Consider the following 13,860-nt stretch of genomic DNA (forward strand, 5'->3'; position numbering starts at 1 on the left):
CCGCCGCCGCCACCACCACCACCACGATCGTTACACAACTCTATTCGTCAATGACAACGGCTCAGCATCAACTGGCCCACGACTTTGCGACAACGCCATTCTTATCACCACTACTGTCGCTACGACTCTCGCTACTGCTATAACGACACATTGCACGCACGGCTTTGCATGCACCTGTTCACCTTTCAGTCTTAGCAACGAGGAGCAACCAGTCTATCCAAGATGAACGAAGGAGCCATGTCAAATGACCCCTCGGTTCGGCGGCTTCTGCCTCAGAACTCGCATCTGGGTCAATTCTCTTTTGCGCCGCAGAACTACCAACAGCCACGCGAAACACAAAAGAGTGCGCTTCACTCCGTCCCTCCCCTTCAGGCTCCCAGCCTGTGGACGTCATCATATCTAACATGGGTGTCGCAGATTATGTTTTCGTCGATGAGCACAACCGCCACAAACGGCTTAAAGGTGAGAGCTCATGTCGTCCCATTGAATGTGACCATTGTTTACTGACACGGTTTACGTAGTAATGAGGTATGATACATAGCGGATCATGAATATGCAGCAATGCTTGGTGTTTTTACTAATACGTTGCATGAAGGGCATGTGAGGGGTGCCGCAGAAGGAAGATCAAATGCGATGCAGCAACCACAAATACATGGCCTTGCTCTGCTTGCATCCGCCTCAAGCTACACTGCGTGCGGCCAATGGACAGTATGAGGGAGGGCCGGACTCACAGGCCTACGAGCAATCGCCTACCGACTACGACCAAGGCTTCAGACAGCAAATGCCCATGCAACAGCAACCCATGATGGGAGGTCAACCCAAGGTCGCCATGTATAGCGGCCAAGCACCTTACGCCGAGGCGCAGGATGTGTATCAGTCGGTACCATACGGCACCCATTCGGCTGCCCAGCCTGGCATGCATTATACTACAATGACGCCTGGCACTGGCGTCATGGACCAGTCGTATGCACCATCCAGCGTCTTCCCGACACCTCCGATGCAGCACCATGCAGGTCCTCACTCTGAACCGTCGCCAGAATCGTATACCACCCAAGATCAGTATGCGCAGTCTGACCTAGCGGATCTTCTCGGTTCGCTTAAGATGGATGCCAGGGGCACCGGTAAGTATACGCCAAATCGGCAGATTGAGTTAGCATGGATACTGATTTCTGGGAAGCTCCGTACCTCAACATAAAAAAGTCCATCAAGAACCTGAGGGAAGAAGAGCCGGTTGTAGAGGACGAACCAGACGACTTCAGCGAGGCGCTGCCATCGATGACCTCTGTACCAGGCTCCAAGATCCGGATCCCGCCAGAGTTGATGCCGGACGAGGAGACGATTCTGCACTACTTCGACTTGTATTTCGCCAACGTCCATCCTTATGTGCCTGTGCTCAACAAATCGCAACTTATGCAGCAATGGCATACGGACAGGCAGTCCATCTCCCCTCTTGTACTGGAGGCGATCTTTGCTGTGGCGGGCCGCTTGGCTGATGAGCCAGCCCAAGGTCAACAGTGGATTGCGCTAGCTTCAAGTAAGTTGCGCCAAAGGGGAAGCTCTCGGTTGACCTCTTGAGACTAATCAAGTATAGAACACGCCGATTCGTTCATGGACGTACCGCGACTCAGCACCCTACAGGCTCTCCTGATTATCCTCAAAGCCCGTGAAGCCCAACCGAAGCGGGGGTATTATTACCGATCCTGGGTGTCCATAGTCAACTGCATTACTATGGCCAAAGATTTGGGTCTCGACGAGCATTATGAGGACCATCAAGCAGGAAGACACTGTGATGAAACACCGGCAGAATGCGTCACGAAAACTCGTATTTGGCAGACTGTCTTCATCTGCGAATTGATGATAGGCAGCTCTCAAGGTAAGATAGCCTAGCTCTCGCCGGCGTGTGTTCAATAGGTTCTGATAATTTGCGCAGGCCGTGACGATCTTACGGTGTACCCCGACACGGTGGACTTCAGTATCCCGCGACATATTCCTGGAGGTGATGGTGCCGAGTACCATGTCACGCGAAATTTCACCTACTTTGCACGCTGCGTCCGCAACGTCCGACAAATGAACACCGTCTACAGGAAGATAAAGAGAAGAAAGGATTGGGGTCTTGATCCCGAGTTTATTCAGCTGAACCCGGTAACAAATGCATGGCTAGCGGACCTCCCAGCTGATCTTGCAATCACGTTTCCTCCGGATGGCTCGCCTCCGTGGATACCCTCGCATTTTATCGGCAACCTGCACTCATATTACTATCTTAGCGTGCTCATGCTTCACCGGCCCCAGCTGACATTCCTGGACCCCATGGGCTCGGACGGGCAATGGAAGAACCACATGCTGCTCTCGTATAATTCCGCAAAACTGCTTTGTCGGATAGAGGAAGCTATGCTGCAGTCTTACGGCCTGAGTGGGCTACAGTGCATGCAGAGGGGCATCAGTTTTACCATCTACGCCATCCTTACCTGCATTCCTATCTACCTCGTGCGTACTCATCTGTTCTTGTTCTCTGCAGTGTAAGACCCAGCTAACCAATCTTCATATAGGTGGCTTTGACCTCGCCGGATCCAGAATTCAGCACCGACGCAAGGGATTACTTTACTCGCCATATGCGCATCATGGAGAAGACCATGGGGTCTTGGCCGATCCCCGAGATGGTCAAGCAGATCGAGGCGGTCCGAGAGGCCTTCTCTGCCGACACACGTAAGCCATTCGTACTAAAACCAAGCTTCCCTTACGGCAGTCCATCGATGAGCCACCAATCGACTCCGCCCCGGGCCAGTTCTTTCAAGCCGCCAATGATCAGGACAAGCCCGTTAGACCAAGGAATGAGCAGCCTTCCAGCATCACAAGCGCAAGTCAGTTACATCAACCATCCTATAACACCTCCTGTATCCGCGGGCCCTAAAAGCGACTCTCCTGCACAGTCACTCGTTATGATGGCCAACGGCCAAACATCGCAGGCGCCCTCGCACGGGATCCCGATGACCGAGGCTCCGACATGGAACCCTTCACGAATCTTCGAGTAAGTTATACCCCCTTTAGGAGAGTTGTCAATGCTCCCAGAGACTAACAATTATCCCTACAGTCAATGGAACTCCACATTTGGTACGCAGCCAGCTCAAAATCAGACCTCAGTGTCCCCGCAAAGCAATTCTCTAAGTATTCCCCCATCAGGTGCTCCCGAAATCCCGAATATCCAGGCCAATCCTGCGACGCCCATGTCGGCCGGGCCACACAGTATGCCACCCCAGCAATACTCGGCCGCCCCCGTCCAGACTTTTGTCACCCCGGCCATGTGGCAGCAGTCTGTTGCTAGCGTCTACGAAGGTGGCATGAAGAGACACTACGACGCTTAAACCGCCCCTTGGCCACACAGTGGATTTTCACTACCCTGGACTCACGAGCGGAAAGTCGACTCGTCCAACCCCTCGATATGATCCTGACTACGACACGACAGTTACGACACTTGCACCGGTTTGTCTTTTCGAATAACGCCCATGGAGGCACAGTCTTACAACTCAACCCGCACCTAAGGCCGTCGTATATAGCCTCGACATGTTTTGCTTTTTCTCAGATGTACAACAAGCGATTTGGAAGCACCAGTTTGGGAGGGGCAACGAATGAACCTTATCGCATGAAGACCACGACACCATATGTATCCAAATAATGAGCGGTTACATAAAATTGCAGGGAACGGTGAAGGTAGTTTGGTGGGAAAAGCCAAGGTCTTGCTTGGTTGGCATTTCTGGCAAAGATGGGGATTTTCTTGGGTTTAACAAGAGGCCGGGGGAGCGCGGGGCGGGAGTGGGTTCGGGAAGAGGCTGCTCCAATTCTTGTTCTTTTTTCGTCGTTCTAGTCTGGCGTTGGAGGTTTTGAAGAAACATGCATTATATCTGGTTTTGCGGGCACAAAGAAGCTATAGCCACACGAAGGGAGATGTGGCTTCAACTCTATATACATACATATACTTCACTCTCACGCATATATGTTCATACATACATACACACGACTCGTACGAACTGACGAAAAAAAAAAAAAGGGGGGGGGGGTTCACTGTGTATACTGGGTATACGCAGTGTATGGGTCTGCCACATGACGCTGATTCGGCATGTGCTGTTTGCAAAAAGGCGGTTCTAGATGCTAGATGGGAGAAGAGAATTGGGCATGCTTCTGGGAGAAGATTATTTCGGGGAACTAGGCTATGTTGTATCTACATACAGCCAAACCATTTATACCCCTCTACATGTCTTCTGTTTGGCTCCATGCTTGTGAAGATATTGCGGATCGTATACTTGGCGAATGATCTACCTGGAGACTCTGGTTTGATGCGTCCGGTCTCTGACATTCTTAGGACTTGGTAGGGCTTGGTAGAAGGGCTTGGGTGTGCCAAGGAAATCCCTAAACCGCTTCTGAGTACGGAGTAAGCGTTTGCCTTTTCTTGTGATTACTTCACCTGGCGCAGATTACAGAGAAGTACGGCCTTGATATAGACGAGTAAAACATAGCAGAGGACCGTATCGTTTCTCAAGATCGTCCTCTTCGGCTTTGATTCACAAAAACACACCCGACCTACTCACGATTATTGGAGAGCTTTGTTTCTACGTTTATGTAGATACCTACCGACGTCCGCTCCTCAGGTATGCAGTCTCAGCCCTACAGTCCAGTATCCCTTTCTCATCTAGATGCTCGATCTCCCTCATCCTCCAAAAAGTTGCCGGACTTGGCCGTGTGTCATTGCATGATTTACATCGATGTGTGGAGATCTGGCAGGGTTGTATCGCATTGCGCTGAAATGACTATTTAATGTACCCGATTTGTAAGTGTTTATTCACAGGAACAGAACAACTGTATATCAGGTACAGATTCGGAAAGCATATTAAGATCCGAAGAGGGAAAAAGAAGAAGGGAAACAAGGGAGCAGAACTGACATAGAAAAAAGCATGCGACATAGAAATCCAAATAGGAGACGTCGGCTAAAACTACAAGAAATATGAATAAAAAATACTGAGGGACGCAAGATACCAGGTATAAAAGCGAGAAAAAGATTACTCGAAAAAAAACATGGTGTACCACACTGTCAGTAGACTCTCTGGCGGGGAATTGAACCCCGGTCTCGAGCGTTTCGTGTCTATCGCATCAAATGACAAGCTCGCATACTGACCACTATACTACCAAAGACTGGAGTATTGATGAACCAGGCCTTTGTTTTAATATATGACAGATAGTAGATCAGCGCACTTGGGCTAATTGGACAGGCCATTTCACTTCAGACCCCCAGTCCCGCGCTCCTCGATTTACATTATACACAGCAAAACGTTAGTAAGAATCAATAAGAATGGAAGAAGGACACGTGTATTTTACCACGGTTTTGAGGTCTGCATGATACGGGATCGGGGATTGAGAGACCGCCCAGCCCGGTAGCCACTCCACAGCGGCATGCTACCTTGTCTCGTCTAATGCAACAAGTGATGCAATCGGGAGCACTGGGCTGCTGGGCGATTCCGTTTTCGCTTCGCCGACAAGCGCTTCGCGATACGTGCGTTTTCGTACGATGTGAAGACACTGAAGAGGTCTCTCTTTCCATGGGTCCTTGAAACGGTCTTTGATGGAGCGGCATCTCTGGGCTTCATTAACCACACACTCCACCATGGTACGATGCGAGGAGGAAAAGACGGAATTGGGGCCTTGCTCAACACAAGCCAATACTACTTAGGTACCAGACTCCTTCGTCCATGGCTTGGTTTTATCCCGATTGATACGCACCCGCTGCAACTTCCAAATCAATCCGTCACTCAATTAATCAGCTGGATGAAGGCGAGTCAAGGACGAACCATGCCGAACTGCCTCCAATTAATAAGCTCAAGACAGTTCAGCTCGACTCCAGGTAAGCTGTAGCTAGCTAGGCCGTCGCCTATCTCCTAGAATGCTGCTTCATCCTCGACGAGCCAAGAAGGCACCAGCAGTCTCTTGTTGAACTTCAGCCGCTTTTGCTCCCGAAGCGCTTGTCGATTGATTAGTGGTTCGACGTCTCGCAAGAGGAGGGCCTGAACCTCAAACACGCTCCGTCAGGGGCCTGTCTCATCACCGGCCTCTGACCCCTGCCAATGCCCTAGCTTGCGATTCCCGGCGATCTAGCAGACTCTGGTTGGGCTGCTGTCAGAGCCGCATGGGAAAGGGTGTGGGCTCTCCGTCCCTGTCAATCCCTGCCACCCCTGACGGTCAAGGCCGCCCACTTTGCAGAGCTCGGCTGTCAAAGTGCGTGAAGCCCACCGCGGTGCAACACTGCAACCTATCGCGATGCTGCAATCCTAGTCGAAACGACGCCCGTTTGCCGTGTTCTCCTGGTGCAAATGCGACCATGCATGGCGCTTCCTACACGTTTCCTAATTCTCCTGCTGGGCCTGCATACAGTCCGTTGTCTCTCCTTCCCGTCTACTAGTCCCATTGCTTCCCTTTTCTGCTCATACACACTTTCTTCACGACTTATTTTTTTTGCGGTCCCATGTTTCTTCTCGAAGAGATGCACGTTCTTTGATCGGTGCTTCGGCCTTATATCCTCGATGCTACTGTAATAGTACCGACAGTTGACGTGGAGATCTGGTACAGAATCCGTCACTCCTTTGCATTATAGCTAGCTGGCTTGGCCATCTCATCTTCCCACCGGTTTGCGACTCGAGACCTTCTCTCTCTCCCACCGTAATCTTGAGGTCATCCTTCAACTTCAACGGATTCGCCATATACCTTCACTTCTTGTAACGGGTTGATCCCTTAATTTTAGACGGCTGGACTGTTTACCGTACTATCTCACCCGACACTCATTTGCATAGGGACGAGTATCGATCTTGTCTGCCCAAGTGGTTGAGAATCGGGCCGCAAAGGGGCGACCCGATCGACATTGAACTTTCACCATGAAGGGCCATTCTTATTACCCCGTAATCTTCACGCTGGGTCTGTTGTCATTTGCACAGGTTTGTATTTGCGTATCTGCCCGTCGGGGATATCGACGCTGACTAGACCTACAGGCCGAGACGGAGAACGACTTCAGTGCACGGAATTTTGGAGGAATACCAGGAGTACCGGTGCCATTCGGATCACCAGGAGCACAGGGAGGACAGGGAGGAGGAGGGGAGGAGGCCTTTTGGATGCCATCTTGGGGAAGTTGAATGGGCAGAAGGGAGCCCAACAGGAGACGATCACGAAGACAATGAAGCAAACGATCACGGTCGGCGCTGCACCAACCGAGGCGGCAGGGAAGAACGGAACAGACGCAGCAGCCGGAGGAGTCAAGACGGTGATTCAGACCATCACCTCCGGGTCCGCACAGGATACGAAACCTGCTGCGGCCGCGACAGTCACCGTCACCATCACCGCCGCCGCCGACGCGAAAACGGTTACGCAAATGATGACCATGACCCAGGTCCAGACGATTACCATGGTCCAGATGATTGCGTGCGGAACGACTCAAGGAAACCCCGTTCCGGCGTCTCAGGCTTCTGCTATCGCGTCGTCTGCCGCCGATGCCGCATCGTCGAACGCTAACAAGCAGCCGCCTGCCGCCTCGACTACTGCATCTTCGTCTGCCTCCTCGGCTGCTACGTCGGCTGCTACGTCGGCTTCGTCCTCAGCTGCGTCCTTGGCGTCATCCGCAGCAACGTCAACTTCGGCCGCTCAAACTTCCTCGACCAAGGCCGCGCAAACTACGCCCGCTGCCGCTCAGCCTCCGCCTCCGCCTCCACCAACCACTACGGCCGCCGCACCGAGCCCACCACCAACGACAGCCCAACCCGCCAAGGCGGCCTCGTCGCTCGTCTTGCCCGTCGCTGGCGGTGGAGCTCAGGTCGCCGCACCTGTCGTATCGACAATGGACCCGGCCGGTCTCCAGGGGGTTAACAACATGCCGATCAATCTTAGCGGACTTACCCTCAACAGCAACCTCAACCTGGGTGCTATCGCTGCGCAAAAGACTCCGGCTGCTCTGGGCGCTGCGGCTGCTGCTGCTCCTGCTGCTACCACTAGTTCCGCAGAGCCGTTCAAGCTCGTTCTATCAAACTAGACAGCACGAAAAAAAGGGCATCATCTTCACTGTTCGGAGCAAAGCCAAAATCCGAATGCTAAACAAGACTGCTCAAAAAAACTCTTTCATCCATCCTCTCTCTCGTTTGTTTCTGCGAAGCGGCACTTTAGTGCAGGGTAGACAGGCTTATACATGTCCATTGGTCTTGCGAAGATGGCAAATTGCTACTACTACTAACTGCTACTGCACTTCCCCTGCGGTTTTACAAACGCGCGCGCGACCAAGCCAGCGAGTTACTCTTCCGCAGCACCGAATCTTCCCCCGCCAAGCTGCTTGCTGGCTTAATGTACATAATTTCGCTTCTCGCTTGCCTATCACGCTCAAATAGTCCCGACAATAATACCAGACTCTAGTCGACCTAGCTCTCTCTCTCTTTGCGTGTGTACGTGGTTTGTGTCCGGTCGCATCATCATCATCGTCCTACCGACAGACCTTTTTGACTTGTACGCTCTTCATCCCGTCTCAGCCTGCGACCCCGTGTCCATACATCAGCGATCCAGATTTCGTGCCGGATATAAGGCACGTTTCTTGAACTCAAAGTTGCATCGATAATACATCATCATTCGTCTTATTCGTTTTGGGAGCAGTGACCAACCCTCTGTACATCTAAATCTTATTATTGGGAGAGATGATAATCACGGACATAAGGAGTGCAATTCGTGCCGGTCTCTTGTTCAGATAGACGTGGTGGTCATGGCGGCGGCGACGAGATGGACGGATAAGTTTCTGCTCGATGTTTCAGTTTGTTTCAGGGTAGAAACACCAGCTGGAAGATTCGCCTTCTTTTCTTCTTTTCTTTTTGCTCGGATCTCGGAAAGAAGAAGACCAGCAGTTTGTGAACTGGCTGCCTCCTCGCATTCACACGTTTCACGACCTCTCAAGGATCACCGCCTAGGACTCCGAATCGGCGAGCGAGCTTATCCAAGCATCTCGCAGCAAGAAGAGTCATGAAATGACGTATGGAGAGAGCTCATCAAATATGAACAAGAAGTGTTTCGACAAGACAAATGATAATAGCCTTTAGCCATGTAAGGGGGAATAATACAGAAAATCAATACTGATAGAGGTAATGGTCTCTCCCCAAAATCAACGCCCATGTGCTTCCCCCAACGCCTTATATACCACAAACCTCCCCGAGGCCTAGAGTGAGATGCGGCCCCTCGTTTTCAACATGAGGTCTCGTTTGGTGATATGTGACGACCTATCCAGTCGCCGGCACTCTTTCACCCTGTGTGGCTTCCTTACTTGTATACAGTCGATAACCCAGATCTTCGTCACTTGTCCTCACATGAGCCATATGGGGCGTCTCTGTCGTCGGTCCTAGCTTCGTAGCGGGAGAGAGCGTGGAGGTTAACCGTATCGCATGGGCTCCTGCTGTTGCCCCGGCGGCGGAGGAGGCCCTTGGCCCCATCCCGGCGGCGGACCTCCTCCGCCGTTCTGCATCGGTATGCCGGGCTGGCCGCCGCCCTTCATCTGCAGCACGTCGGGCCTGTTCTCGAGCGGTTGCGCAAAGTTGCAGATGTTGCAGGTGACATCTTGGTAGCCGTGGATGGAGAGCGGAAGGACGGGCTATGTAGTTGCGCAAGCAGAATAGGTTAGTCATTGTCAAGCCTCTCGTGACTTGTGTTTTTGTTGTTGTCGCCGCTACCAGTCGCGCGCATCAATGGGGGAGATGCTACTTACGATGAAGCAGAAGGTGAACCACGGGTGCGTCTTGATGACATGCCCGGACCAGTTGCCGCAGTTGTGGCACTGGCAGGTGACGCTCTCATAGCCTTCGATTTCCTTGCGGAAGGTGTGCTCGCCGCACGTGAAGATGAGACACATGATGGAGTAGTAGTATCGGCGAAGCAGTTCCCTGCTTTGAATGTGTTCGGTAGTTGATTGAGACGATACCGTCGACGAGCTTGAGGAACAAACAAGCGCAGGATGGTCTTAGTCGCACGCGACAGTGAGACCAGCTTGGTAGCTAATTTGGGGTGCCGGGTGGACTCTTCTATGTAATTAGTAGTACAGCTTCTTCAGTGGGTGATGATGCTGGGGGCCCGGAGATTAAATGGAGGATTGTGGTTGACCGATGGAACGATGGAACGATGAAGATTCAATCTATCAATTAATGTCCAAAACCAACCCGGACTAACCGCCAAGCGATTCCACGGTTTACTCGGCGCGGAAAGGAATGAATTGCAGTCAGTCAATGCGCGTCCACCGGGGCTGTGCTGGAAAGCCAAGCATATACTTTCTCGGAGGCGACTCCAGACCTCCAAGTTAATGACATCGACATCGATTTGGAAAAGAAATGGCAATCTGACAAGAGCATGCAAACATCGCCAATACCGCTGTAATTGGCCCTAAAAGGCACCAATAAGGCTGATGTACCTGTAAGTAGTAGGAGCGGGAAGTCACTGTGCCTCTCTCCCCCAGCTTTTCCCGAGTCAGTCAGGCCCACCCTTAGCCTTAACGCCTCTCTTATCGATTACAATCTCCAATCGACTTTCTGAAATATTTCCGTCCGACATCGAACATTTGGAAAGATCGACAAACAAAAACAAAACAAACCTACCAGAGGAAGAGGTCGGCAACTCGGCCTGAGCAAGCCATACTAAAATGCTCTACGACCTCAACATAGCCTGGTCGCCATCGACTACCCAGTCCGAACTGACACAGACCCTGAAGTTCAGTGCGTCGCTCGGCTACAATGCCGTAGCTCTCAACCACCTCGTCGAGATCTTCCCGCCGCAGCCCAAGAACCCTCTCCCCCGGTTCCCCTCGCAGACATCGCAGTCGCGGCCTACCACCAAATCAGCAGCTTCGACCAACGACAGCGGCAACAAGGAGGACAAGAATGCACAGCAAAATCAAAACCAGACCGGGGACGACCGCTCGCTCCCCACCGTCCTGCACCGCGCCACTGTCTGCATGAGCGACCCCGCCAGCGTCCACCGCATCCCGCAGCTCGCGACGCTCTACGACATCGTCGCGGTGCGCCCGACGACCGAAAAGGAGTTCTCGCACGCGTGCCAGGAGGTCAAGATCGAGGTGGCCTCGCTCATCTCGCTGGACCTGACGCAGAAGTTCCCCTTCCACTTCCGGCCCAAGCCCTGCATGGCCGCCGTGTCGCGCGGCCTGCGCTTCGAGGTGTGCTACGGCCAGACCCTGCGGGCGGGCGCGGGCGATCCCCGCACGCGCGCCATCTGGATCGGCAACCTGATGGAGCTGGTGCGCGCGACGCGCGGGCGGGGCATCGTCGTCAGCTCCGAGGCCCGGCGCGTCACCGAGCTGCGCGGCCCCGCCGACGTCGTCAATCTGCTGGCTGTCTGGGGTCTGGCCGCCGAAAAGGGCATGGAGGGACTGGGCGTTAACCCGCGGGGCGTCGTCGTGAACGAAGGCATCAACCGGAGGGGCTACCGGGGCGTCGTGGACATTGTGCAAGTCGCGGCGCGGGACAATGGGGAGGGGGCGACAGTATGGAGGGCATCGAGACGACGACGGCCGAGTCTCAGAAGGGTAAGGCCGCGGCGGCTGGTGGGAACGGGAAGAAGAGGAAGGGCGGCGCGAACGAAGGTCGCGGCGGCGGGAATAGCAATGCACCGCCTGCCGACGGTACCATCAGCAAAAGGCAAGCCAAAAAGCTCAAGAAGCTCGCCATGGAGGATGGCGGCACAACAACCCCTGAAGAGAATAAATCATAGACATACACATAGACCGGCTGTTTTCATGGGCCTATGAGGTTGGCGTTTGGCAGATACCCTTGAATTGCATTTGAGTTTTCGCTTGCGATCTTGTGGAATTCATCGTGAATGCCTGATTTGTCTCGTATGAACGGGGCGTATTGATCGATCAATTGTCCAATCCGGTCCTGGGTCCATTCCTAGAAGGGTATATTCACCTCAAAACGGCCTTCCAGCCTTTCCTCGGAATAAACCCAACAACCCCTTCATCTCTCAGGACATCAGCCCCTTGCCGTCCTGTCACCACGCTCCTCTCCACTTCAGACCCTCTGACGTGGAAGGGGGAAACCGCATCCTGTGCGTCCTCATCATGTCGTCGTCTTCATGTATTTGCCTCTGGTCAACATCTCCCACCGTTTCATCCGACTCCCATACGACCCGGCCCTGCCATCGCTTCTTGATGAACCCGCACGCCTCTCGGTCAAGCGACAGAAACCACTTCCTTTGGTGTACGCTGTTGATCGTGTTGGTCGCCCCCATGTACGCGTTCGTCCGCCGCACCGTCTCATCCGCGAGCTCGCGCAGCTCTTTCTCCATGGCGGATATGTCTGCCTTGGCCTCTTCGACGGGTTCCCGCACAGTTTCTTCGTCCCCGTCTGTCTTCGGTGGCCCCCGTTTCCTCTTGCTGGGCCCAGTCTCCCCGTTGTTATCTGGCGACAGCGACGACGAGTCGCTGTCGTTGTCTGATGAGCTCGTCATGGGTGGTGGTACGAGATCTTTCGTTTCCCGGACGGCTGGCCGCCGTCGCCGACGTCTTGTTGTTGGTTTCCGCTCGGCCTTGGCCTTCCCTGCTGCGTCTTCCTGGGTCGTGAGTCGTAGGTTCAGGACGTAGTTCTGCGGCAGTCTCGTCCCGTGGATTTGGATGCGGATCTTGCGATCCTGGAAAGCACGATGAAGCTTTTCCTGCTCTGTCGGCCTGATAGCGTCAGATTCTTCTGATGAATCAGTCTGCTGCGAGTCGGGGTCCTCTGCAGGTGCGTGTTTGCTCTTCCGATCTAGCACTGTGTAGGTCCCCGTGTCCCAAATTAGTAGCGAGCCTGTGTGGAAAGAGGCTTTCTCTATGAGATGATTCTGTATTGCGGAGTTAGTGGGGGCTTATAGAGAGAGAGAGAGAGAGTAGAGAAGAAGGTAGGTTATGTCATCTCACCCATAGACAGTGAACCCGCGTCTCCGTAGCATTCCGCATCAGGCGTTGGCTATTCGGGTCACCTGGCAGCCCATACATGATGGCCCACGACGCACTGGAAGTCTCGTTGATTTGGAGACGAAGGTCGTAGTGCACCCCGGCCACCGGATGATCGTGCTGGTGAACGATGAAGTGGGCACTCTGCGGATTGCCGAAGTTCTCCTCGTACAGTTTGCGGTACCCGGCCACCGACAGATGCGGCATACGGTCCGGAAACGGAGACAGCGTCGCCTTGCCTAGAACATCGCTGAAGTAGCCTACGTGATCTTGGATTTTGGCGTCACCTGCCTCTACGGCAGCAGATTGGGGCTGTTGCTGGCTCTGCGGGAAGGCCGGTTGGGGAATGCCCCAGTCCCACTCATCGTCCGAACTGTTGGTGGCCGCATCCCGGGGGAGCCGGTGAGTTCGATAGACCACTCGAGATCACGCTGTTTGGCGGCTGCGCACGAGGCCTCTGGGTTTGGATTTGGCGGGCCTCGCTGCTTATCTGTCTTCATTCTTTGGAGGATCGGTATGAACTCCAAAGTTGCTTCTTGGAGGTTCTTATGGCCCACGCATGCCAGAAAGACTCAGTCGAGTCCATCAAATTAGGGGTGGGCAAAGGGGAATCGCTGAAGAGGAAGTCAGACCCCAAAGGGATTGGTATTCAAACAGAATCTTGAAGATTTACGCTTTGCACTGTCAAGAGTAGTCTGCCGGATCTCATTCGTCAAATATGGCAGGTATAAACAAAGAGATGGCATAGCTAGCAACCCCACCATGATTTATCTTCCGCTAAAAAGTATGCGATAGTAAACAGCAGCTGCAAACGGTCGAACTTTGAAGCTCCGGTAGGGCTACAAGGCCATGTTCAGTAGGTAATCATA

At 53.3% G+C, this 13,860-nt stretch overlaps 5 protein-coding genes across 5 annotated transcripts; 3 read left to right on the forward strand and 2 right to left on the reverse strand.

Moving 5' to 3' along the window:
• Window positions 1-222: 222 nt before the first annotated feature.
• On the forward strand, window positions 223-3,359 carry PG994_007402 (uncharacterized protein; the record flags this gene model as incomplete). The annotated part of the gene is made up of 7 exons (XM_066858811.1): window positions 223-462; window positions 710-1,121; window positions 1,178-1,534; window positions 1,592-1,873; window positions 1,931-2,484; window positions 2,547-3,025; window positions 3,089-3,359. The coding sequence occupies 7 exons, from the start codon at window positions 223-225 to the stop codon at window positions 3,357-3,359; spliced, it is 2,595 nt and encodes an 864-aa protein (XP_066715753.1).
• Window positions 3,360-6,911: 3,552 nt separating this feature from the next.
• Window positions 6,912-8,056, forward strand: PG994_007403 (uncharacterized protein; the record flags this gene model as incomplete). The annotated part of the gene is made up of 2 exons (XM_066858812.1): window positions 6,912-6,975; window positions 7,026-8,056. 2 exons carry the CDS (start codon window positions 6,912-6,914, stop codon window positions 8,054-8,056), a joined length of 1,095 nt encoding a protein of 364 aa, XP_066715754.1.
• A 1,371-nt stretch (window positions 8,057-9,427) lies between these two features.
• PG994_007404 (uncharacterized protein) lies at window positions 9,428-9,904 on the reverse strand (the record flags this gene model as incomplete). The annotated part of the gene is made up of 2 exons (XM_066858813.1): window positions 9,428-9,646; window positions 9,761-9,904. 2 exons carry the CDS (start codon window positions 9,902-9,904, stop codon window positions 9,428-9,430), a joined length of 363 nt encoding a protein of 120 aa, XP_066715755.1.
• Window positions 9,905-10,684: 780 nt separating this feature from the next.
• PG994_007405 (ribonuclease P complex subunit Pop2) lies at window positions 10,685-11,769 on the forward strand (the record flags this gene model as incomplete). Its single annotated transcript, XM_066858814.1, has 2 exons — window positions 10,685-11,542; window positions 11,590-11,769. 2 exons carry the CDS (start codon window positions 10,685-10,687, stop codon window positions 11,767-11,769), a joined length of 1,038 nt encoding a protein of 345 aa, XP_066715756.1.
• A 279-nt stretch (window positions 11,770-12,048) lies between these two features.
• Window positions 12,049-13,491, reverse strand: PG994_007406 (ABC1 domain-containing protein; the record flags this gene model as incomplete). Its single annotated transcript, XM_066858815.1, is given in 3 exon segments — window positions 12,049-12,879; window positions 12,956-13,410; window positions 13,422-13,491. 3 exon segments carry the CDS (start codon window positions 13,489-13,491, stop codon window positions 12,049-12,051), a joined length of 1,356 nt encoding a protein of 451 aa, XP_066715757.1.
• Window positions 13,492-13,860: the final 369 nt, after the last annotated feature.

This window comes from Apiospora phragmitis (assembly GCF_038363925.1).
Source record: "Apiospora phragmitis strain CBS 135458 chromosome Unknown utg000007l:1.0-2108841.0:1.0-2111359.0, whole genome shotgun sequence".
Classification (NCBI taxonomy): domain Eukaryota; kingdom Fungi; phylum Ascomycota; class Sordariomycetes; order Amphisphaeriales; family Apiosporaceae; genus Apiospora; species Apiospora phragmitis.